At 44.1% G+C, this 26,717-nt stretch overlaps 1 protein-coding gene across 1 annotated transcript in view; it reads left to right on the top strand.

Moving 5' to 3' along the window:
* Positions 1 to 26,717, top strand: part of DPP6 (dipeptidyl peptidase like 6) — a 442,706-nt gene that overhangs the window by 253,600 nt on the left and 162,389 nt on the right. Inside the window, exons 4-5 of the mRNA XM_056856977.1 lie at positions 20,548 to 20,642; positions 21,995 to 22,069. Coding sequence (XP_056712955.1) covers positions 20,548 to 20,642; positions 21,995 to 22,069 — 170 coding nt within the window. The remainder of the gene's footprint in view (positions 1 to 20,547; positions 20,643 to 21,994; positions 22,070 to 26,717) is intronic.

The following is a 26,717-nucleotide window of genomic DNA, read 5'->3' as shown; positions in this document are numbered from 1 at the left end:
AGCACCATCCTGCCCGTGCTCCCTTGCAACTGATAGAAAGAGGCATACTTCCCCTGGTACTGGAGGGAGAAGATATCCATCATGACTAGTAGCGATTGATAGTCCAGTACTCCATGAATGTGACCAGTTCCCTTTTATAGCCTTCCAAGCTGTGGGCCATCATTGAAGATTATGCACAACTATATATTAATTAGCGATGAGAGCCAGCATGCTGTAGTGGTTAAGAGTGTTGATTTGGAGCAGTGGGCTCTAATCTGGTGAACCAGGTTGGTTTCCCCACTCCTCCACATGAAGCCAGCTGGGTGACCTTGGGCTAGTCGCAGTTCTCTCAGGACTCCCAGCCCCACCTACCTCACAGGGTATCTGTTGTGGGGAGAGGACAGGAAAGTGATTGTAAGCCAGTTTGATTCTTCCTTAAGTGGTAGAGAAAGTCGGCATATAAAGACCAACTCTTCTTTTTCTTCTTCTTCACCATCATCACCATCATCATCACTGCTTGGATACCTTGGGCCTGGTCTCCTTTTCTTTGAAACAACTCTAGAAACTCTGACCCATGGCATTCTTCTATGCAGATACCGAAATAAAATGTGTATAAGGCACTGAGGAGCCAGAGCTCCTGGAAGCCAGTCTCCAGGGTGGTATCTTCTATTCTGAGTAGTCACTGCAAGATCCAGGCATCTTGGCTGTCCTCCGACTTCTACCTAACACCCAGTCAGCTGAACTCCTTCCCCCACAGACCAATCCCTGTCAACCAGGCCTTTTAAAGCACCCTCGGGGTCCTGCCTGGTTCTACCCACTTTCCACCCACTTTCCAAAACACTTGGTTAATGCCTGGAAAGGTATCGGGGGACACCATAGCACCCATGGGTGGTGCCAGGTTGGGAACCCTTGGCTTAAGCAGTAAGCCCATTTCCTCCCCTGTACAGTCTTTACATCCAGAAACAATGTGTGGAAATACACCTGTTCTGCCAATGGGCATGCAGTTGCGAAATGAGCTTGACGTTTAAGAGAAGGAGATGTACCTTAGAAATTAAGGCATTAACTACATCTGAAGATGTGGCATGTGATCATGTTATACTCAACCATTATACTCAATGTTAATGCCCTTTAGTAAGTGGCTCCTTGTGAGGGAGGGAAGGTAGGATGAAACGTAACAAAATGTTTCATTTATTTTGATCCTACACCCCCACCCCCATTTTGTTCCCCTATGAACCAGTGGAAATAAAAAGTGAATCCCAGTGTTCCTGGAGACCCTTACGTGGCTAGTCATGCCATTAGACCTTAGGGAAACGGTGTTCTCACTTCTGTGAGAAGCAGTGTAATTCCATTAAATAATGAACTACAAATAATGAAGTGCAATGAAGAAGAGTTGGCTTTTATATGCTGACTTTCTCTACCTTTTAAGGAGAATCAAACCAGTTTACAATATCCTTCCCTTTCCTTCCCCACAACAAACACCTTGTGAGGTAAGTGGGGCTGAGAGAGTTCTGAGAGAACTGTAACTAGCCTAAGGTCACCCAGCTGGCTTCATGTGTAGGAGTAGGGTTACCAACCTGGCTCACCAGATTAGTTTGCTGCTCATGTGGAGGAGTGGAGGAATCCAAACTGTTTGACCAGATTAGAGTCTGCCACTCATGGGGAGGAGTGGGAAATCCAACCCAGTCCTCCAGATTACAGTCCACCGCTCCTAACCACTATGCCAGGTGCAGAATTTATTTCTCTAGGACCTTAGTGAGCCTTACCAGACCTGAGGCGGGGTTGTAGATCTTCTGCCCTGTTCCTCTTTGCTTCCACCTATTCTGTATTTGTTTATTTGAAAATAAAGCAAGTACTGCCAAATATCATAAGGCTCCAGTGTTCTCTTCTTTCAAAGAGAACTCACCCAGATAGCCCTGCCGCTAGAATTTCTCCTTTGCTTAGAGAAGCGGGGAGCGTGTGACAATGGCTACAGGGCCCTCAGATTAGCAGCCCTTAAGAAACCTTCGTCAGGCCCTCAAGCCTGCAGTGTGTCTTGTGGAGTCATTACCGTCTACGGATAAAGCCTCCCGAGCTTCCCAAGCGAGGCTCCGGCGCATGGGCGGCTCATGAATTATTGATGAATTGCTCGGCTTAATAGTTAAGAGCCCTTTTTAAAAAGCACCGAGGCTTTCCATTTTCAGAAATTAGCCTGAACTGAAGTGCCACATAGACAGCTCCGTGTTCCTCTGAGGATGCTGCCGTGTGATAGAATGCAGGTGGCGAGTCCCTTCACTGGGGTTCAGGAAATGTGAGAAACTTCTTCCTGATCCCAAAGATGGCTGTCATTGAAGCCCCTGTAAAGAAAGCAGCCGCTGAAGACCTAAATCGGTCCCCAACATTTAAACTTCACGCAGCGCGCCAAGTTATTTGGAGTTGTCTTGTCATGATGTAAAGTACCAGGGGAGGAGGGGCGTTTGCATCAAAGACACAGTTTCTAGTTGGCTTTCCTTGGTAACACAAAGAAAACAGGAAATCAGTCTGACCACACTGAGGGGCTCTCTGCTTTTTAATCCTTCTCCCCAGTGCATGGTAGAGGTGAGCTTTTCTAGAGTATGAAGACCTTTTGGCACAGAGACAGCAAGAGAGAGAGACTCCCACCTTGAGTCAGGAGGTTATATGTGCAGATTATCCCACGGTATTTGATTGCCCACATTCCTTTGGATTTCTGTTTGGCCTTGTAGGGATTATGTGTCTTGTGGGTGCTGAAAGCCCCTTATGTAGACCATATGTACTTTTCTGAGGCTAAACATCTACTGCAGTTAGCCTAGTATTCCAACCACAGATCTTCCAAGATCTGGTATGTGTAGATCACCATTCTCTATGCCATCTCATAGCAATATCGGACATGCATTTGTATCCTCCAAGTTAAATCTGTAAACCTGTATGCAGGTGGTATGTGGTGTTGTCGGAGTGGCCCTGCTCATGCTGGATCATGGCAGTGGTGGTGGGTGGCTGATATAGATCCCAGGCTTACGTTGTGGTTAGCTCCATGGTCACTTCAGAAGAAGAAGAGTTGATTTTTCTATGCGGACTTTCTCTTGCCACTTAAGGGAGAATCAAATTGGCTTACAATCACCTTCCCTTCTGCTCCCCACAACAGACACCCTGTGAGATAGGTGAGGCTGAGAGAGTTCAGAGAGAACTGTGACTAGCCCAAGGTCACCTAGCTGGCTTCATGTGTAGGTGTGGTGAAACCAACCCTGTTCACCAGTTTAGTGTCCTACGCTCATGTGGAGGAGTGGGGAATCCAACCCGGTTCTCCAGATCAAAGTCCACCGCTCCAAACCACTGCTCTTAACCACTACACCATGCTGGCTTCAGCCATGTAACGTTCATGTTCGCATTGTGAGAGCACAAAGTTGATTCTTTCCAGTGCCGCCATTTTGCGAACCCATGGGATCTCCATGAGTATGACATTTCTTCCCACACCAGTGCCAGCAGCTGAACAGGGATTAGCCCTAGCATGGAAAGAAATGCTATGACTGTAATTTACATTCATGTAAGGAGGCAATGCATTGTGTCCCCTTCCCTCTCAGTAAAGTGTGCATTGAGCCTTAAATCTCCACTGCTCAGACTGGGGGGAAAAAGTAGCTCTGGTCTTGGAGTTTAAATATAGCCCTGGCATAAATCACTATTGAGTGAGCAGAACCCAACCAAAGGGCAAGCATGAGGAGTGAAGGTCAGCTTTGAAAGGGAAGATGAAAGCCCTGACGGATGAGGGGGGATTCAGAGGAGTGCAACATCCACTGGACTTAGAGTCGTTAGCAGTAGCAGACGTGACCTGATGAGGAGAGATGGGATTGATGAGCAACTGTGGGGGGGGGGGAGAGAATGTAGGGTGGGCCAAAGCTGTAAGGCTGTGGGTATTTTGGGTTTTTTTTGCCATCAAGGTTCAGCTGACTTATGGCGACTCTGTTGGGTTTTCAAGGCAGGAAATGTTCAGAAGTATTTTGCCATTTCCTGCCTCTGTGTCATGACCCTGGTATTCTTTCATGGTCTCCTATCCAAACACTGACTAAGGCTGACCCTGCTTAGCTTCCCAGATCTGATGAGATCAGGCTAACCTGGGCCACCAGGTCATGCCAAGTATTGTTTTGGTTTTTTGTTGTCAAGTCACATCTGACTTGTGGAAGCCCCTGGTGGGGTTTTCAAGGCAAGAGACATAGAATCATAGAGTTGGAAGGGACGACCAGGGTCATATAGTCCAACCCCCTGCACAATGCAGGAAATTCAAAACTACCTCCCCCCCACACCCCCACTGTGACCCCTACTCCATGCCCAGAAGATGGCCAAGATGCCCTCCCTCCCATCATCTGAGGTGATTTGCCATTGCCTGCCTCCTCATCGCAACCCTGGTATTCCTTGGAGGCCTCCCATCCATATACTTGCCAGGATCGTCCCTGCTTAGCTTCTGAGATCTGATGAGGTCTGTCTAGCCTGGGCTATCCAGGTCAGGGCTGGGCAAGCATAGATGGATTTAAATACAGGCGAGAACGCCTGAACTGGGATTCTGACGATAATTCACATTGTTCCTCCATTCAACATCTGGGGGTAAAGTTTGGTGGGAAATGTTTGATCTTTGACAGCAGTTGGACCAGTCGTGAAGCTCCACTCTCATTTCCTCTCACTCTTTTCCTCTCCTGCTCCCAGAATTCTCTTAGCAGGTCACCCGAGGGCTTTATTTATTGTTCCAAAAAAAGGCAGCCTAATTTAAACTGTCCTTCCAATAAGAATCCTATGGGAAATGAGTTTGTTCTTGCTGTGCTCGCCATAAGAAGTCTAGCTGAATTCAGCAGTAGCAGGCTGTCGTGCTACTGTGCATGTTTCTTGACAACGTGACAGCACCAATTGGTTGTTTCTTTCCAAAGCCGCCGTTCCTTCTGAGATCAAACAGAACAGAACGTCTCCAACTTCATAGCAATCAACCGCATACAAAAGATACTCTCTCTTTTATCTTTTTTTTTTTTTTTTGTAATATACAGTAAAGAGCCCTTTCTTCAGTGCTTTTGTATAATGGCGCTGAAACTGTGATGGTGTTCTGAAGGAAACAATTCAGAATGCTGCAGAGTGAGGGAATCAAGAAGGGGCGATTAGTGCAGTGTAGGTTTCTTCCGAGGTTAGCGGTAGAGATTTATGAATTGAGGATGCCTGACATCCCTGACTCCCCCCCACACACACACACACAAACACTTGTTTTGTTCATCTTTGAACCCTCCATTATTGAAACAGGTGATGCAAACTGCGCTTCCTATCTTCTGGAGCTCTGCAGAAAGGCCCCCGACAATCGCGTCGTGGGAGCCGGGGGTCCCAGGGGCACAGTAGAGCTCTTGAGTGTGGGGATGTTGTCCTTCCACGGAGGCAGGCAGATGGGAATCAGTGCGATGGCGCTGTTCTTTCAAAGGGAGCTTCTTTCAGTAAAGGATGACGGTAGGAATATAAATGGTGTTTGATGTTGACACTTGAAAGACACAGCCCACGTGCATGAGATTAGCTGCCACAGAAATACAAACTCAGACTCAGAGTTCAACAAGGTGAATTAAGGGTTCCCCCCCACACACACACACACTTTTTAAGTTCCGTTTTTTCTTACCTTAGTATGTAAGTGTATATGTATAAATCCACTATAATTCTATTTAACCTCTGCAGAAATATGCCATAAGCTGTGATACATGCACATAATTACCCAATCGCCAATTGTTCTGGATACTTCTCAGGTGTGAAAAACTAAAGTATGTGCAGAGTCCCTCCCTTTAAGAGATTTTTGAGAGTCTGATCAAAACCCTTTTCACTTCCTTTGAAATCCTTTGGATTTCTGCCCAAGCAGCAACCACTTTCGTCCTGAAATTTTATTGAAGCAAAACTTAGCCACTTGTTTCTTTGTTTATTTAAACCCATTTATTCCCTGCCTTCCATAGGGGACAAGCAATTCCCAACATCTAACTAAAACTGTGTCACAAATAAAATTGCAGTTATTTATTGATTTTATTAATTACAATATTTATATCCTTCCATTTCTTGTGGTTTAAGGCAGCTGTATATTTTTTAAAAAACAAAATCATAGTTGAAAACTGACAAAATAAAACTCTAAATAAATGTTTGGGGAGGGGCTATGGCTCAGTGGTAGAACATCTGCTTGGCATGCAGAAGGTCCCAGGTTCAATCCCCAGCATCTCCAGTTAAAGGGACTAGGCAAGTACGTGATGTGAAAGACCCCTGCCTGAGACCCTGGAGAGCCACTGCCAGTCTGAGTAGACAATACTGACTTTGATGGACCCAGGGTCTGATTCAATATAAGGCAGCTTCATGTGTTCACCCTCCTCCACCCAAAGATACCCACAGGTGTATCAGATGGCCTTGCAGGGCCTCCTGAAACTTTCTAAAGATGGCGCCCCCTCACCTCTACAGGTTGGCTATTCCACAAAGTGGGAACAGTCACAGTCACTCCCACCTGACTCAGCTGCCAACCTCCCTTTCTATGCCAGAGTCTCAGCTCTGCAGATCAGGTTGGCCAAACACCAAGGGGGCCGTAAATAAAAGCTCAAAACAAAACCCCTTCCCTTTTCCTAGACATACTCTCAAGTTGCTGTCACCATCAGAATAAACTGGGGGTCCATACTGTTTGAATTTTCCTCTTATAGGCCCACAAAAGACCATGAGATGAGCATGCAAGACAGTGAAAGCAAGGATTTCATCTTTTCCACTCTCTCCTTGCCTGTCTCTCTGGGCCGGAGCTGTCCTTTCAGCACTGACCTTCTGATAAGTGTGTCCCAAGCACCATTAGGGGCAGTAGGTAAATTTCCCCATGTCCCAGTTAAACCCATAGATCACAAGTTTAACAAAACTTTATTAACTATACATAAATTCTAGAAAGTACAGATATTTGTAGCAAAGTGAAACAGAAATTAAGGTGGTGCCTTTAAGACTAACATTGCAATCCTAAGGAGAGTTGCTCCAGTCTAAGCCCATTTATTTCAATGGCCATACACTGGAGTAACTGCATAGGATTGCACTGTAAGCCTGTTTCGCCATGAGTTTTTGTGAGCCTGATCTTTCTCTCCTTCAGATGTGTAACACTCTGCTCAGCTAATGCCTTCACGTGATCCCTTGATCCTACAACCTCCCTTGCCGTTGTCCTCCCCGCCCCCCAATCTCTCATCATTATCTCTTTTGCCTGGCGCCTTCACTATTGTGCTCAAATTCTTCTGTGATTTTCAGAAGTGAAGGTTCAATGGGAAGTGACGGCAAGAGAATGAATTGGAAGAGGCAGCGGGAGTGAACAGCCTGCTCTGGGGGGGCGGGGGGAGGAGATTGAACAGGAAGGGAAGGTTGGCCAGTCATTAGAAGTTGCAGATGGGCCAAGGAGGTTTCTTTGACAATGGAGGAGCCTCTTCTTTATCTCTTTTGCTACTGTATTTAAATATACTACTATTTCCCACATTGCTTTAAAAAAAAAAAAACCCTCCCATGATCCATTTGCACCCTCTAGAAAAAGTAATTTTAAAAAGTTATGAGCTGACCTACAAGCCAAATCAGGAGAGGGCAGGTAGGAAAGCCCCCCTTCATCAAGGACAGTGCCACCTCTGCTTGGCAGAATCCTTCCCATAATGATTCTAGCTGTTCTCTTGCACTTGTTTCATGCCCTTCTTTTATAGAGCATATAGTTACCAATATAGAATAATGAATAATGATTTTACTTCTAGCTCGTAGTTGCTAGGCCTGAAAATGTAGGTGATTGATTGTTCTGATTTACTCAGCTTGTATCTTACCCTGCTCCACTCAGCAACATTTGAATAGCCCAGTTTGGCCTGAGCTTGTCCAGGCTTGGGATCTAAGCAGCTTTCAGCTTTGGTTAGTATTTGGATGGGAAACTATAAAGGAAGACTGGAGTTGCTAAGCAGAGGAAGGCAATGGCAAACCACCTCTTATTTTGAACATCCCATTGGTTACCATGAGTTGGCACATTCTTCTTCTTCTTCCTCCTCCTCCATTGGAGGAAAACTTCATTGGTTGGAGGAGGTCTTCCATCTTTGATGAGCAGAGAAATTGCATACAAGTCATTTCCCTCCTGCTGGAGAGGGGGAAAGGCAGCTGCAATAGGAGTTATTTTTTTTTTCTTATGGGGTTTGGTTAACCTAAAAGTTTTCTTCTGTGTGTTTATAACCTAGCTGGTGTTATTTATTCTTACCCCCTACATTGAATGAATCATTTTTTTAGGATGTTTTATGTTGGTTCTGCCCTCTTGTGGCTAATTTTTCACCAATACATTTTCATAGAGTAGGAGTGGTAACTAGTCTGTGCAATCTCTTTAAGGATTTCTTTTTTAGCCCATTATAGAGAATGTCAATGTTGAGAGCTTAATTTAAAACCTGCCAATGCATCATTGCTGCATTCTAAGAGGTATAGTGGAACAGATGTGTGTTTTGATTTATTTTTTCTACATTTTCTTTTTACTCATGCTGCTTCACAAAAATATGTAAAAACACACACACTACAACTTAAAAATTCAGGTTAAAGTATTTTTATTTTATTTATTTTATTTAATTAGATTTATAGCCTGCTCTCTTCCCGGCCAAAATCTTTTCCAGTAAGAGTTGTTTGACAGTGGAATCAGCTCCCTAGGGAGGTGGTGAGCTCCCCCTCACTGGCAGTCTTTAAGCAGAGGCTGGACAAGCACTTGTCAGGGATGCTCTAGGCTGATCCTGCATTAAGCAGGGGGTTGGACTAGGTGGCCTGTATGGCCCCTTCCAGCTCTATGATTCGATGATTTTAAAATATTGAGCAATAAAGGGAGTAATAATGAATAATACTGAGTAATAACGAATAATAAGTATTAAATGAGTAATAATGAATAATAAACTGAATAATAATGTAGGACTAGAGTCACAATAATCAGAGTCCAAACTCCCAACATACTTTCTCCCCAAATATTGCGGGAATCCGTGAAGCTCTGCTGTGAAGTTTGGCTGGGTAGAGGAGAGATTTGTGATTGGGAAAAGGGTTTCGCCATAAAGAATATTTGCCTGCAGTACACCCTGTCAAGATGGTAGGACGTGACCAATTTGTGTTTCTAGACTCAGAACTGTGCTGAGTGTGTCGTGATATAGAAGAAATGGCATTTCATATGTCAGGATGTGGATCTTACAATAGAAATTTAATTGAGTAATAATCAAAACAAAATTAAGCTGTACATCAGGAAATGACCAGCAGGTATAGTCATAATCAGCTGCCGATTTACCAAACTGAACCTTGATAAAAACTGACAAACACATATTCAGATGATTTTTTTAAAGCGCGGTCTGTTGGATTCCGGGTAGATAGCAGAGAAGAAAGGGGGGAACCCCTAGGAAACGCATTTTAAATAACCAGTGTAGGTCCCTGAAGATGGTTATTCAGCCACATGGTCAATGAAGAATGCTAAACACACCAAGAAAGATGGACGAAAATTAAAGTGTACATGGTTCTTGTACGATGGGAGAAAGAGAGGTATATCAGCTTGCCAGCTGACATGTTATATGTAACCAGGAAACGTAGAAACCAGTGTTTTGTTTTGTTGCTAGCCTGGTTGAAATCTTTGCTGAAGAACACATATAATTCTCCCTCCATGTCTTCATCTCCAAGATAACTTCAGAGATATGGGGTGTTCCAGTAGCAAAGAAGGAATTCATGTATAGATCTGTTTATGTAAACCTCTGCCTAAAGAACTGTTCTACTGTAAGGAGACATGTTTATGGTGAGGTGCCCGGTGTTTCCTGGGCAGTTTGTAGTAAAGAGAACTGTGCCTTGAGAAATAATGTTGAGGAAGACTGACGGTAAAGATTCTGCAAATTGCCTCCAGCTGCTTTCTGCTAACAGCTCATGAGCGGCCAAAATCTTACGACTTATTGACAACATTGGACTTAGAATTCCAATTCCAAGCATAATGTAGCCTTTAGAGCCAGTGTTTTATAGTGGTTAAGAGCAGTGGACTTTAATCTGGAGAATCAGGTTCGATTCCCCACTCCTCCACATGAAGCCTGCTGGGTGACCTCGGGCTAGTCACAGTTCTCTCTGAACACTCTCAGCCCCACCTACCTCACAAGGTGTCTGTTGTGAGAAGGGGACGTAAGCCACTTTGAGACTCCTTAAAGCAGCGGTGTCGAACTCAATTGTTTCGAGGGCCAGATACGACACAAATGCCGCTTGGTCAGGCTGGGCCATGGCCCGCCAGCCCAGATTGAGAATGAGGAGGGCTGCCTCGGCTGGCGCAAGGAGCCAGAGCCGGCCCACGGGCCTACTGTTTGGCACCCCTGCCTTAAAGGTAAAGAAAAGCGGGGTATAAAAACCTACTATTCTTCTTTATCAAATCCTGCTAAATTATTGTTATACTCTGAATACAAGAATGTGCATTAAAGTGAGTCAACCATCAGTCTATTTCCACACGGGGATCCTTCCCCAGGCAGAACACAGCATTCCCCTGATTTTGCAGGGAGCCTCCACACAGTATTGTGCTCTTTCTCTGGGGCTCCCAAGCCTTTTCCATATAAGCTGGAACAACCTTCTTTGCTCTGGCTTAAAGGGGAAACGATGTGGGCAGGACCTCCGGCTGCTAGCGAATTGGAAAGGCACCTTCAGAATGGCAGTGCTGAGAGCCAGTGTGGTGTAGTGGTTAAGAGCAGAGGTTTGGAGCAGTGGACTCTGATCTGGAGAACTGGGTTTGATTCCCCACTCCTCCACATGAGCAGCGGAGGCTAATTTGGAGAACTGGGGTTGACTCCCCACTCCTCCACATGAGTGGCGGATGCTAATCTGGTGAACTGGATTTGTTTCCCCACTCCTACACATGAAGCCAGCTGGGTGACCTTGGGCTAGTCACAGCTCTCTCAGCCTCACCTACCTCACAGAGTGTCTGTTGTGGGGAGTGGAAGGGAAGGTGATTGTAAGCTGGTTTGAGTCTCCCTTAAGTGGTAGAGAAAGCCAGCATATAAAAACCAACTCTTCTCCTTTTTTTAATAATTTTATTTTATAATGAGGGTACAGAAAAGAAAATTGGAAAGGGGAAGTAGGGAAAATGGGGGTTGGGGGGGGGGAAATACCATTTCAACACAGAACCGTGCCCAATGTAACCAATCTGTATATTCACATCCTCAGCATAAATCCCATATATTAGTATTCAAATCTTAGTTAATGTTGTTCAAGTTTGTTTATATAAACTCATCTCATCTACCATACTAATAACAAAGGTAAGCCTTAATAATCAGACATTTATGAAAATCTATCCTAAACTAATACATGTCTTATATTCAATCAAATCCTTAATCCTAGACTCAAACAAATCTATCATTAATCATGCATATCTATCAAAAAAACAGTTGCCATCTTTGCTGGTAGTCTTCCATCGGTTTCCTTCAAAGCAAATTAGTTAATCTCGACATTGTAGCAAACTCATACATTTTTGTAATCCTCTCTGGTAACACAGGTGCTTTCTTTCTTTCTTTCTTTCTTTCTTTCTTTCTTTCTTTCTTTCTTTCTTTCTTTCTTTCTTTCTTTCTTTCTTTCTTTCTTTCTTTCTTTCTTTCTTTCTTCCTTCCTTTCTTCCTTCCTTCCTTCCTTCCTTTCTTCCTTTCTTCCTTTCTTCTTCTTCTTCTCCTCTTCCTCCTCCTCCATTTCTCTCCCCTCCTTCAGACCTTTAATGGGCTTTTTACAAAAAAGAAAGTTCCCACCTAAGCCTCCGATCATCTGTGAGGTCGCTGAGCCATGCAGGGTGGCAAGACTGACAGAAAGGGGAGGGAGAGTGAGGACCCTGCCTCTGCTCACCTCTAGCGGCTCACTGCTGCTTCCACAGTGAGGGTGTGGTTCTCCCCACCCTCGTATGGAAGCAGCCAATATCAGTAGTATTTTTTTACTCGGATGGGCAGTGGTTGTCCAGGGTCTCAGGCAGAGGTCTTTCACATCACCTACTGCCTGATCCTTTCAACTGGAGATGCCGTGGATTGAGCCTGGGATCTTCTGTCTGCAAAGCAGATGCTCTACCGCTGAGCCTCTCCAAATTTCTAGAGTACTCTTAATGCACTCGATGTTTGATGGAGCTTCTTAAGCAAAAATGATAGGCGCTCTTGTTCCAAGGAGTTTGTAATCCAAAATTCTCTAAAGGGGGGGGGGACAAGAAAGGGTAACAATTAAGCTCTGCTGGAAGGAGTGATTCTGCTTGTGTGAAGGAAACTTGTGCTTCCTTGCTCTTGTGATACCTCCTTCATGTGAATCATGGTTGCTAGGAACAGAACTTTTTTATTATTTAGGATTGGATTTTTCTTGTATTTTATTGCTTTGTTGTGTTTTACTTGATATTAGCCACCCTGAGCCTGGCTTCAACTAGGATAGAGGGCAGGATAAAAGTCCAAAAATGAAATAAATAAATAAATAAACATGGGGCAACACTGTTACAGGATCTAACAATATCAGCTACACCATCCAGGGCACATCCAGTTGCGCATCATCCAGTTTCATATATGCCATCACATGAACACATGAAGCTGCCTTATATTGAATCAGACCCTTAGTCCATCAAAGTTGGTATTGTCTACTCAGACCAGCAGCAGCTCTCCAGGGTCTCAGGCAGAGGTCTTTCACATCACCTACTTTCCTGGTCCCTTTAACTAAGGAGTGCGGGACAAGAAAGGGTGACAATTAAGCTCTGCTGGAAGGAGTGATTCTGCTTGTGTGAAGGAAACTTGTGCTTCTTTTGAGTGCAGTTGAGTGCCAGACAGAAGGGTTTGGTCCGTGCGGCATTACAATGAAGGGTGATTAACGCTTCTTCTTGTGCAATAAAGCACACTAAAGCCATGTTATGCTGGCTTAATGTGCCGATGGGATGAGATGTTCACTGTTTAGGTAAATGACAGCAAATAGCGTGTTCTCCCCCCCCCCCACCACCAAATGAAAGAAGCAGCAGCAAGAAGCTCTACAAAAAAGCAATAAAAAGATAATGACCCATAATGCCAGAGAGATAAAAACAAGATTTCGGGTGTCTCCTGGAATTAAGATCCATGTTCATAACATTATAGGCAAGCTGTTCTCACTTCTGAGCTTCTTCCTCATACTGATAATCGGGGAATATAAGATATATAAGAAACTGCATTGCATTAGCCAAGGGCGTACCAGGAAAAAAATGCCCAACCAAAAAAGCCTTCCATGTGTGAACAGCATCCCATTGAGGGCTGGAGGGAACTCTATAAAAATGCACGTAGCTAAACTGTTCTAATGTAGTAGATATCCATATATATGAGGCTGGATCCAGCCAGTATTTTTTCCAGTGAAAAAGGAAGGAGGGGTCTGCTTTGGCCACCAAAGGAGGCTATGTTGAGGATCATTTTTTGTTCTTCACACGATGCATAGTTAAACTGTGGAACTCCCTGCCCCAGGATGTGGTGATGGCTGCTAACTTGGAAGGCTTTAAGAGGGGAATGAACACATTCATGGAGAATAGGGCTATCCATGACTACTAGTAAAAATGGATACTAGTCATGATGCATACCTATTCTCTCCAGGATCAGATGAGCATGCCTATTACATTAGGTGCTGTGGGACACAGGCAGGATAGTGCTGCTGAGGCACCCGGTTGGCCACTGAGTGAACAGACTGCTGGACTTGCTGGACCTTGGTCTGATCAAGCACGGCCTTTCTTATCATAGGACCCCCTCATGTACAAAAGTCATGTGGAATAGTTGTATACTAAGGAGGGGAATTTGGGTGAGATTGAGTGAAAAAGCTGGCTGGATTCAGCCCATAATCACTAGCACATATCCTGCCACTCAGCTCAGCAAAGCTTGAAGACTTTCATCAGCCTAAGGTCCCTACTTCCAACTTAAGGGGGTCTTCTGTTGCTTTGACTAGAGGAAGGCTTCAGTCTTTGCTGAGCCAAATGGTAAGACACATGCTATTACATAGAAAAGAGAGTTTTCAGCTTTTCTGCATTGGTTGAAAAGCATTTTAATGGGCAACCCTCTAACAACCTTGAACAAAAAATGAGGAAAATATTCTTCAGGTTATCAGGAAGGGTCACCAGGTTCTCATGAAGGGTTGTATATCTCCAGAACACTTAAAAACACTTCCTTGCATCAGTGTTTTCTCAATAAACACATGGGTATTTTTCCCCCAGTAGCAAAATGCATAGATTTCTGGGGTTGTTTTGTACCCTGTGTACCTTTGTGTGTGTGTGTGTGTGTGACTTCTGACTCATGGCGACCCTATGAATCAATGTCCTCTCAATGTCCTATCTTTGACAGCCTTGCTCAGATCTTGCAAACTGAGGGCTTCCTTTTTGGAGTCAATCTTTTTTGTTTACAGAAAGTAAATTGTAAGTACTGTCTGTACTTTGGGGACATTGTTTACTACTGTACAGGTGACAATATCATCTATGCATTCTGCTAAAAAAAACAACCCACGTACCTCAGGGCAGCAAATTCACCCTGAGGATATTGTCATGGTTAACAATTACAAGATCCTGTCACTCTTTGCAACTCTTTGCAACTTGCCATCTACCCCTCCCCCTTCCTTGGTTTTGCGGTGCTGTTGTGATGCTCTGGTTGGGATTCAAGGTGAACATTTTTTTTTTTTTGAAAGGGAAACAGCTTCTGGAAGCAGAGCATTTGGGGAGTTCTGAAGCAGGTGGTGTAGCAGGTGCAATATCTGGTGGGAGGAGCCTTCAACTGTGCTGTCCGAGGGACACAAACCCTGTTCCCTTTTGAAAAGTTGTCATGTCACTCTTGAACCAAAGAAAGCAATGTGAGCTGGTGCTAACGCAGCAGAAGAGAATGGGAGGGGAATCTGTTGGGAGAGCTGTGTTAGCCTCTTGCAACAGTAAGCAAAGAAGAATCCCATATCACCTTAAAAACTTACATATTCATTGTAGCATACATTTGAATGGGCATTTCAGACAATGCTTCATCGTTCACGATCAGCTGCACTAAAAATAAACAGGAGTCTACATATAAACAGGAAAACTTTACTCCAGCATAAGCTGCTCTTTAGTTTTGCCACAACAGACCATCAGGGTTGCCCCTCTGGGGACGGGTGCACTATATCTGACAAAGCGGGGTCAAACCCACAAAAGAATCCACTACAAGGTCCCACTGGAGTCTTCTTTTGTTCGTTGGAAGAGAATGGAGACTGCAGAGGGCACCAACCGGTGATTTATTTGCAGGTACTTCTTGGCAGTTTGGGGACTCTTTTGCTTCCACGCTCCCTAATCTTGCCACACGGCAGGGCTCTCTGGAGAAAGCATCGGTATAGCTATGGCCCAAGGCAGAATCAAATCTCCAGCCTTAGGGAGTGGGCAGGAGGAGACTTGTTCTGCTTGTGCATGGCATCTGAATTCAGCGTTGTTTCCTACGCTCCGATTCCTCTTCTACATTTCCCTTCCCCACCTTTCAAATCTGTACTTGCTGTATTAAGACCGGGTGAAGCAACCCTCCAGATTGTAGATCTGAGCAAGATGTAGATGCTGAAGAAGAAGAAGACTTGGTTTTTATATGCTGACTTTCTCTACCACTTAAGGAAAAATCAAACCAACTGACAATCATCTTCCCTTCCTGACAACAGACACCCTGTGAGGTAGGCGGGTCTGAGAGAGAGTGACTAGCCCAAGGTCACCCAGCTGACTTCATGTGTAGGAGTGTGGAAGCAAATCCAGTTCACCCGATTATCCTCCGCTGTTCATGTGGAGGAGGTGGGTATTCAACCCTGGTTCTCCAAATCAGAGTCTACTGCTCCAAACCACCGCTCTTAACCACTATACCATGCTGGCTCTCTACAGAGTAGCAAATTGGCAGTTATTGAGCCAAAAGGTTGAATTGTGTCACCTTAAAGACTAACAAACATATTGTGGCACAAAATTTCTTTATAAGATGCAGTCTACTTTTTTGGATGCATTAAAGTATTTTATTCAGTTGGTAGACATACATGTGCACAGAAAGATACTAGCAGAGTGTGTGGAGGGTCAGCAGAAGCTCTCTCTCCTTCTCTCCCACCCAACTGCCTCCAGCACTGTCATCTTGCCTTGTTAGTTTTTTGTAATATTTCTAGACTGGGGTAGGGTGGGAATCTGTTTGTTGTAGGCCATAAGAACATAAGAAAGGCCATGCTGGATCAGACCAAGGCCCATCAAGTCCAGCAGTCTGTTCACACAGAGGCCAACCAGGTGCCTCTAGAAAACCCACAAGCAAGACGACTGCAGCAGCATTATCCTGCCTGTGTTCCAAAGCACCTAATATAATAGGCCTGCTCCTCTGATCCTGGAGAGAATAGGTATGCATCATGACTAGTATTCATTTTGACTAGTGGCCATGAATACCCCTCTCCTCCATGAACATGGAGTGGACATATTCATGGAGGAGAGGGGTATTCATGGCTGTTAGTTAGAATGGATACTAGTCATGCTGCATACCTATTCTCTCTAGTATCAGAGGAGTATGCCTATTATTTTGGGTGCGGTGGAACACAGGCAGGATGGTGCTGCTGCACTCGTCTTTTTTCGTGGGCTTCCTAGAGGCACCTGGTTGGCCACTGTGTGAACAGACTGCTGGACTTGATGGGCCTTGGTCTGATCCAGCAGGGCCTTTCTTATGTTCTTATGTAACATGTCCACTCCCCACTTAAATCCTTCCAAGTTGGCAGCCATTGCCACATCCCGGGGCAGGGAGTTCCACAATTTCGCTATGCGTTGTGTGAAGAAATACTTCCTTTTTATCTGTTTTGAATCTGTCACCCTCCAGCTTCAGCAGATGTCAGGCACTAGAAAGTCTCCATGTGCCTCTGTCCAGCTCCAGTTTCCCTGATCTCAACCAGGTTTTGCTCATGCCAAGCCCTGCTGCCAAGATCTGTCAGCAGGAACTCTGCTTCCTCAGTGCAGGGCCTTTGCAGGCTATTAATCGCCAGCATGATTCACAAATAGAATCTCATTGTTGCCGCCCACCTGTCATAGGGTTCTTTCCACTCACTCCACTGACTAGAATGGCTCCATTCCCCCCTCTTCCACCTGCCATTTCTGTTCCATCTGAGATCGTAAGAACTTCCAGGCAAATGGCTTATTTGTTTTTAATCTGTAAACCTGCTACAAACCCAGTCATTGCGGCCTACTCAAACACCTCAGCCAAATGCTTTTTATGTGTGGAATTATCTGCTGTGAATGCAAATGGCTAGATAAGAGCCGCAGAACATAAGAGATTATTGGGGCAAGAAATTGGCCATGCTCCTGGAATTCTGGTGTCTTTCTTCCTTGGGTATCTTTTTCCCATTAAATTTTGCTCTCTCTGTTTCATTTTGGAGGGAATCTTGGGACTTGTTCAGGATAGCTGCAATAAAATACTCAGAGTACTGCCATCCAGATTGTCCCCCGTCCCCCAGCAAAACAGGTTTGATTTAACCAAAAAGGGTCGAGCTGAACTTTAGCTCTTGCCGTGCAACACATCTATCTTAAAATGAGTCAGTTTCCTTTATAAGCCCCTCCTTTTTTTTAAAAAATGATTTTTAATTTTATTTTAATAAAGGGGTACAGAAGGAAAACGGGAAAGGGAAAAAATGGAAATATCTGTTAACAAACTAAAAAGTAGCAGTTACAATGCAGACCAAACAATCAACATTACTTTGCATTTATATTGTTGGGCAAGATATACGATTAACATAATCAGTAAGTAATCATCATCTATAGCTATTTAGTATCTCCTCACACCACATAATCTAAATGTAAAGTTGAAACTACAATGTTATACCACTAGGTACTGTCTAGTTTCTCAGAGTTTATTAATAATGAGTCTCAACATAGTAATAGAATATTTCCCATTTCTCATGATGTTGTTCAAGATCATATCATTACTTGAGTTTATCATATTGGTCATTCTTGCCAAGATAGCATATAATTCCCTCCTTGATGTTGTGATACCTTCTTTGGGTGAATCATGGTTGCTAGAAACATTACATTTTAAATTTAGGATTGGATTTTTCTTATAGTTTTGTGGTGTTTTGCTTGATGTTAGCTACCCTGAGCCTGGCTTTGGCTGGGACAGAGGGCGAGATAAAAGTCAAAAAATAAATAAAAAAATAAAAAAACGTGGGGCAACACTGTTACATGATCTAACCATATCAGCTACATCATCCAGGGCACATCCAGTTGTGCGACATCCAATTTCATATATGTTGTCATGTGTCATCATTTGAAATATGGTGTTGGAGGAGAGTTGGACCACCAATAACATAAATAAGTCGGTTCTAGATCCAATTAAGCCTGAACTCTCCCTAGAAGCTAAAACGAGTAAACTGAACCTATCGTACTTTGGTCACATTATGAGAAGACAAGAGTCACTGGAATAGACAATAACGTTAGGAAAAAAGGAAGACCCAACATGAGATGGATTAGTTCAATCAAGGAAGACATAGCTCTCAGTTTGCAAGACCTGAGCAAGGCTGTTAATGAGAGGACCTTTTGGAGATCATTAATTCTTTGGGTCACCATTAAGTCAGAAGTGACTTGACAGCACTTAACCCACACATCATGTGTCAACAATACCCCCCCCCTTCAGGAATGATGGGCTGCCCGTCACCCAGCTCTGTGGAATCCCATTGGAGGGTAGCAAGTAAAGGGAGAGATTGCTGTATCCCTCCACCAGTCTCTCCCCCCAACCTTCCCTCTCCAGCAACTTTACATTATCAGGAGCCCCCTTGCATGTTCACACACAGAAAAAGAATTCAAATACATTACAGTCAGTGTGGTGTAGTGGTTAAGAGCTGTGGTTAGGAGTGGTGGACTCTAATCTGGTGAACCGGGTTGGTTTCCCCACTCCTTACACATGAAGTCAGCTGGGTGACCTTGGGCTATTCACACTCTCTCAGCCTCACCTACCTCACAGGGTGTCTATTGTGGGGAGGGGAAGGGAAGGTGACTGTCAGCCAGTTTCATTCTTCCTTAAGAGATAGAGAAAGTCTGCATATAAAAACCAACTCTTCTTCTTCTTCTTCAATGTAATTCACACAATGAATTAGGGATTGCCAGCAATCACCAAATTATGGGCATTCAGACACACAGGCAGAAGGAGCTAGCACATCATGGGCACTGATCTGATTGTGCCTTTTCAAATGGCACCCCCTGTGCCTCTCAAAAAGTGCCATACAAAGGCACGGACACCCCCGCCCCCCGAGTTGGTACCTGGTATAGTGCAAGAGGTTGGCACTAGTAAAAAATATCAACCTTCCCCCATGCTTGAACATAATAAGCCTTTTCTGTTTGTGCAAAGGGGTTTATTGGTTAGTTTCCTGTAAACAGAAATAGGCAGAGTTAATTCATTCGAGGGATTTTGGCATATCCTGTGTGTATACTGGAATAAACAGCTCTTTGCCTAGTGAGTTTCAAAATATTAACATCCTTTTGCCTGAAAACAGTCCTGTATAAAAATTGGAAGCATTAAAAAAATGAGATTCAGTGATGACCTTTATCAGGGCTTATGACAGCCATAAATCAGGCTGAAATTCTCATCAGCCGGCTGGACAGAATTCATTACAGACAAAGATTGCTACGCTACTACTCTCTGTCTTTGATTGAGGGACGCCCTATTAAAATGAATACAGCTTCAATAATATGAATCACACATTTCAAAACACCGACTGAGAACGATTACTCATTGATCTTAAGACGCCTATGATTACGGGACTTGGAGACTGGTGAAGCCTTATTGTGTTTTGCTTTGGGTCACAAAGCCGATCAATGTCTTCTTCTTTAAAGCAAGCCAATTTGCTCTTCATTAAATTTCAAACCTTTGCTGATGACGCATATTGACTGCAACAGCAAGATCTTCAGCTCCGGCAGATCAATGTTGGTTTTACTTTTTTACTTTCCTGGCCTTCTTTTTTTTTTTTTTTTTGGTACGATGTGGGGTGTATGTTCCAAGCTTCCAAAAAGCAGCGGAAACCTTAGAAGATATTTTAATTATTCAAAATGTAACACACCTCAGCACATTTTTTGTGTGGTAACCATGTCATTTGGCTTCCTGTATGAATCTAATTTTGGGGGAATGTGCACAGCAATTGTAATTTGGACTTGGATTGTTTTGTTCATGTAAAAGAGTGTTCAGATTATTTGATATTCCCCACTCCTCCACATGAAGCCTGCTGGGTGACCTTGGCCCAGTCACAGTTCTCTCAAAACTGTCTCAGCCCCGCCTATCTCACAAGGTGACTGTTGTGGGGAAAGGAAGGGAAGGAGATTGTAAGCTGATTTGAGACTCCTTCAAGGTAGAGAAAAAGCAGGGTATAAAAACCCACTCTTCCTCTTCCTCCTCTTCTTCTTCTGGGTACTGCAGAAGAAAATCACTTATCACGAAAATTTGTCTTTCAATGAGATGACTAATCTCATTGTGGAATGTATGAGACCACATCATATTGGAAGTCTGATGCTGTCGATTCACATTCTATGACCACGATGAGCATACAAATTCGATAGCTCAAATGTTTATAGGTTTGTTTGATGTATATCACAGTTTTCTTTTTGTTCTCTTCCTCTTTTAGATATCGAATTCATTTACAAAAACCGGAATGGCTCTGTGATATTGCAGAATGTTGAAACAAACCGGTCAACTGTGTTAATAGAGAACAAAATAATTGTAAGTACCTTCTTTAATGGCCAGAATAATTTCACTGTTGTTGGGCGCACAGACCCATAAAGGAGAAAATAGCTCGAGGACTGAACGTCTTGTAGAACCTTGCTAAAGTAACAAGCTTTTTAATATCCTTGTCTAAGCAGCAAGATGCAGTTCTTTTAATAGGCCTGAAGTTCAGAACCCTCCATGTGTGCAAGAGCATGGCCTTTTTGCGCAAGGTATTTCAAAGTGGTGTTTTCATGCTGATACTCTGGGAGAAGACGGGAGAACACAGACCTCACCACTGGTCAAGATAGTGCTATCCTTGCAGAATAATGTGATGGATCAGAATGACATTATACCTCCCCACAGGCCTCCCAAACTCCATACTTGCTGTCTTCCAGCTGCCAGTGAACCTTGAGAGTAGAAAGTACTATTAAGGTGTGAGCTGTCATCCCGCTGAGGTTGGGATTTCAGCAAGCTGCAGGGAAGCTAGCAGCTTGGTTGCAGCTTCTCCTTCAGCCTGAGGCCTGAAAAGGAAGATGGAATTGGGTTTGGAGAAAATGTACCAATTCCCTTTCCCCTTTTCAGCAGGGTTGGAGGATTTCCCCTTCATGATAGAGAGGTTCTCGAGGGCAGGTTAATCTCCCCTTTCGTGCCAAGAAGAGTGGGCCATGACACCTATATTCACTGGAAGGCCAAATGCGCAAGAACATGTCATGTTGGAATACTCTCGTCGTGTACAACACACTCATGCGCATTTGGTGCTGTCGAAAAAATAGGTTTGGTTTATTCAGTTTCACATGGAATTCACATGAATACATGAAGTTGCCTTATACTGAATCAGACCCTTGGTCCATCCAAGTCAGTATTGTCTGCTCAGACCAGCAGCGGCTCTCCAGGGTCTCAGGCAGAGGTCTTTCATATCACCTACTTTCCTGGTCCCTTTAACTGGAGATACTGGAGATTGAACCTGGGACCTTCTGCATGCCAAGTAGATGCTCTACCACTGAGCCACTGGTGTGGGATGTGCAAGTCCAAGATTAGCACCTGTGTCCCCATGGTATGTAGAGCATATGCTGGAGCGCTATGGAACCAGCCCTTCGAGGCTGTGCTGGCAGCTGATATTTCCAGCATCAGAACCTTCATATGTCCCCCCTGCTCCTCCTGCAGGTGTTGAATGAGTGTTTCACCTGGTAAACTTTGCATTTTACCTGCCGTCACAATGTTATCTCACCCGTATAAATGAAAAAAAAAGCATGCAGATGGACCTCATTCTAGACAAGCTGTCTGTCAGTTGCTGTTGTTACCGACAAAATTATGCGTGCATATTAAAATGTATTTATTTGGGGTGTTGGGTTTTGTTTTGTTTTTAGGTATCCATAGGGGCTCTTCGATATGAAGTATCACCGGATAGAGAATATGCACTTTTTGCATACGATATCAAGCCGGTAAGTAAATGATACCTGCAATTCAGGCCAATAGATAATGATATTTTGTTCCTTCTTTATTCTTTAAATTAACCCAAACAAGATGATACTGCATCCCTGGGTCTGCCACAGGGACACAGCTCCATTTTAGAGCTTTTAAAAAAATACCATGGGGATATGACCCTGGCTGTGACCACAGCTGGGGGGGGGATGTGACGGGTTGGGATGGCAAAACTGGTGGCAAGTCACACACACCTTCCCCCAAGAGAGGCTTTCACTCAGGAGTTTGGAGCCAGTAGCTGGAGCCCATTATTGAGATGGGACCCAACAGCTGGAACACAACAGCTGGGGTTCTTGGGGCTAACTTTATACCACAAAAGTGTGAAGACAGAGGGGGAAATGAGATGCTTCTCGAAATGGATTGGGTTGGAGCCAAAAGTTTCAAACCTCATTGGTAGATCAGTAAGAGAACAAGGAGGGGAAAATTGGGGATATCGATTACTTTGTAGTGGAATTGCCTTAGCTGAGGTTCACTGAGCTGGAGGCCTTAAACAAACGCAGAGAGAGACCTTAGATGCAAAAAGAAAAAGTAAGTTTGTTTTACCAGTAAAGGAGAGGTCAAACTCTAGCAGTAGGACTAGAAGTTGACGTCTCAAAGTTACAATTGAGAGCCAGTAACTTATATAGTACAGAAATGAAACATGTCACTTAATCATAAGTTTAGACAGTGGTCTGATGGTCATATGATTGCAATTACAATTATTTTTGACATAAAATCCTTCATACAAGAATAGGTAGCTCCACAATTTACATTGATGAGTTGTCAGCGTTCAAAGTTCTGCTTTCTGCCTCTTACTTCTATCTATTGATTAACTACTGAGTAAATATGCCAGAAGCAAGAAACAAGCTTTCTGTCATGTCAGTTCTGCTGCAGTGATTTCTATTATTTAACCCCTAATTAAATCACTTCCATATCAACTTCTTTGATGACATTTATGACCCAAATGGAATAACCAGCTTAGGTTATATGGTCACCATTTGTTTGGATTGAATTGGGCCGTGTGTGTGTGTGTGTGTGTGTGTGTGTGTGTGTGTGTGTGTGAGAGAGAGAGAGAGAGAGAGACATAGTGAAATAAACATATCAGAATTGGAGATTGATGAGTTAATGAATCATTCCTATCTGATGGGCAGATCCTGTTAGTGTTCAGGGAATGCCGAATGTAATTAACGGAGGTGCTGTTATTACTTTTGAATGGGAGAGGGGTGAGCTCACTCGCATTTGTCTTTTCCCGAGCATGGAGGTAATTGCATTAGATCCTCTCTTTGAAGTGGTGTGGATTTGCTGTGGTGCAATTTGTTTCCCTTCTGCCCCCAGATTAGAGAAATACATTCCAATCAAGAAGAGGAGGAAGAGTTGGTTTTTATATGCCAACTTTCTCTACCACTTAAGGAAGACTCAAACCAGCTTCCAATCACCTTCCCTTCCTCTCCCCACAACAGACACCCTGTAAGGTAGGTGGGGCTGAGAGAGCTCTAAGAGAGCTGTGACTAGCTCAAGGTCACCCAGCTGGCTTCATGTGTAGGAGTGGGGAAACCAACCTGGTTCGCCAGATTAGCCTCTGCCGCTCATGTGGAGGAGTGGGGAATCAAACCCGGCTCTCCAGATTAAAGTTCACCACTCCAAACCACTGCTCTTAACCATTACACCATGCTGGCTCTCAGAGTTTGGAATCTACTATTCCAAACTCTGATAAAGGCTAAATTAAGAAATAAAACAAAAAGGATGCCTAGCCCTTCTGTGGGATTGGTGAAGGGATCCCAGCTATGTACTTAAGCATTGATGCAAGGGCCTGCTCATGGGGCAATACGATGTCCTAGCTCCTCTGAATCCCCAGCTTTCATTTTTTAAAAAGTCTCTAGTCCTTTTTGGCTCAAAGATATATTTTTACAATGACAAGAGCTAGAGACTGCAAGATCTCCTTGTTTACGGTATATTGCCTCATGTATCCATGCAAACTGCAATGCCATTTTTTGAAGCACAGGGCAATTTTAAAAGCACTTTGATATTCAGATTATCAGTAACAAAAAGTAAAGATGGCAACTTGAGTGCTGTCACATCCTTCAAGATCACAACTAAAAGCCACCATTTAATTCAGTGTCCTTTGATGTTTTTAAACTCAACGCTTGCTTGTGAACAATAGGTTTGGAATTCTAATGGTTACCCTCTGGCCCAGGGGATATCTCCCACTCTTTCTGGCCCAGGGAATATCTCTTGAGCTCAGATAGTGTTCCTCTGTAGTATGACAGCAGTGTGCCTACATTTGTCATACAAAATCTGAGATAAGCTGTTTCCTATGGAAAATTATGCCAGTTCCAATGGGTATTGTGGATGTCACTTGTGACCCATATATCGTAACTTCAAAATGTGATCTTCACTATCTGGAAAAAATGGTTTCAGTGGGTAGCCATGTTGGTCTGTAGTAGAAGAGCAAGACTGGAGTACAGTAACACCTTAAAAAACCAACAAGATTTCCAGGGTATAGCTTTTTCAGAGAGGGGTGGGGCAAAACCCCAACGGGGGCAGAGTCGAAGCAGCCCAGGCAGATGAAATCTGTGAGAGGGGAGAGCAGCTTGGTCATCTTCTGGGCATGGAGTAGGGGGTCGCTGGGTGTGGGTGGTGGGGGGAGGTAGTTGTGATTTTCCTGCATTGTGCAGGGGGGTTGGACTAGATGACCCTGGTGGGTCCCTTCCAACTCTGTGATTCTATGACAAGAAGCATAATGCACCTTAAAGGGACTAGGCAAGTAGGTGATGTCGAAAGACCTCTGCCTGAGACCCTGGAGTGCTGCTGCCAGTCTGAGTAGACGATACTGACTTTGATGGACCAAGAGTCTGATTCAGTATAAGGCAGCTTCGTGTGTTCGTGTGTTCAAAGCACCCTTCGTCAGAGATGAAAAGACAAAGGCACTTTTGACTCACAAAAGCTTATACCCTGGAGAGCCGGCGTGGTGTAGTGGTTAGGAGCAGTGGACTCTAATCTGGAGAACCGGGTTTGATTCCCCACTCCTACACATGAAGCCAGCTGGGTGACCTTGGGCTAGTCACAGCTCTCTTAGAGCTCTCTCAGCCCCACTTACTTCACAGGGTGTCTGTTGTGGGGAGGGGAAGGAAAGGTGATTGTAAGCTGGTTTGAGTCTCTTTAAAGGTAGAGAAAGTCGGCATATAAAAACCAACTCCTCCTCCTCCTCCTCTTCCTCTTCTTCTTGGTCCAAGGTGCTACTGAACTAGAATGTGTGTGTGTGTGTGCACGTGCATGCGCGCGCACATGCGCATATAAAGATACCACAACACTGGGGCATGTTTCACAAGTTTAGCTTCCCAAATGCTGTAGACTCTGGATTTTAAAATGCCAGTTATACCTACAAAGCCACAAATTTCCCTATTGAGACAAGAAAGCTGGCCGTCTGCTTAGAGAACATTAGAGGCATATGGTTTGTCATCAGGAATCAACGTGGTATACAACGGAAACTAGTGTTCTTAGGTGAAGTTGGAAGGTCTGATTTGCAACCAGATCTTTATGTGTGCTTTGCCAAGTCCCTTTTCTTCCCAGGTGGGCCACACTGCCATCTAGCAGACGCCATGGGCATAAGCTACGCCTCAAAGGACAAAGAGGTGCTTAGTAGGGTGCTGGTACAGGCTGCATAGACACGTCTTTGTGACAAGGATTTCTAGCCTTCCCCTTTGTGTAATTTTCCTACCAACCTTCCTTTCCTCAATCACACTATAAATTTCAACAGAAACTAAATGTCAGCGTCTCATGCTGCTGAAATAACACATTAATTATAATCTCCCTGTTCCCAGTGCCAGAGTTAAGGCTGAGCTATTAACATTTATTAGACTCCGTTCCACAGATGTCCAAGTAGTTATGACAGAAGAATTGGTCCCAGACAGCAATCTTCTTGGGACCAATGTCTGCAGAATCAGTGTCTGTGGCTTGTTTTCCAGATTTAAAGAGAGAGAAATATAGCCTAAGAGGGATTTGAAAATGCTTTGTCCAGGCCCTGCCTAGGCTGGATATAGAGTGAGGCTGAACAGAGTTTCTGGGGAGGCTTTCAGTCCCTTCCACAGCTATTTTCTCTCTTCCCAAGGCCAACAGAGGCAGACTACATTGTTTGAATTAAGTGACTGTGTGCAGACTTGCTTAACTGGCCTAATTTATACAGGTCACATCACAAAATTCAGCTTTTCTTTTTTCTTTTCTTTTCTTGAGAGCCAGCATGGTGTAGTGGTTAAGAGCGGTGGACTTTAATCTGGAGAGCCAGGTTTGATTCCCCGCTCCTCCACATGAGTGGCAGACTCTAATCTGGGGAGCCAGGTTGGTTTCCCCACTCCAGCTGGGTGACCTTGGGCTAGTCACAGTTCTCTCCGAATTCTCTCAGCCCCATTTATCTCACAACATGTCTGTTGTGGGAAGAGGAAGGGAAGGAGATTGTAAGCCGGTTTGAAGTCGGCAAATAAAACCAACTCCTCCCCCTCCTCCTCCTCTTCTTCTTCTTCTTGCTGTCAAGTCACAGCTGATTTATGGTGATCCTGTAGAGATTTCAAGGCAAGAGATGTTCACAGGTGGTTTGCCATTGCCTGCCTCCGTGTCACACCCCAGGGCTGTTGT

The sequence above is a fragment of the Euleptes europaea genome, chromosome 11 (assembly GCF_029931775.1).
Source record: "Euleptes europaea isolate rEulEur1 chromosome 11, rEulEur1.hap1, whole genome shotgun sequence".
Classification (NCBI taxonomy): Eukaryota; Metazoa; Chordata; class Lepidosauria; order Squamata; family Sphaerodactylidae; genus Euleptes; species Euleptes europaea.
The sequence above is the reverse complement of the archived record's forward strand: the minus strand, read 5'-3'. Positions and strand labels throughout refer to the sequence as shown.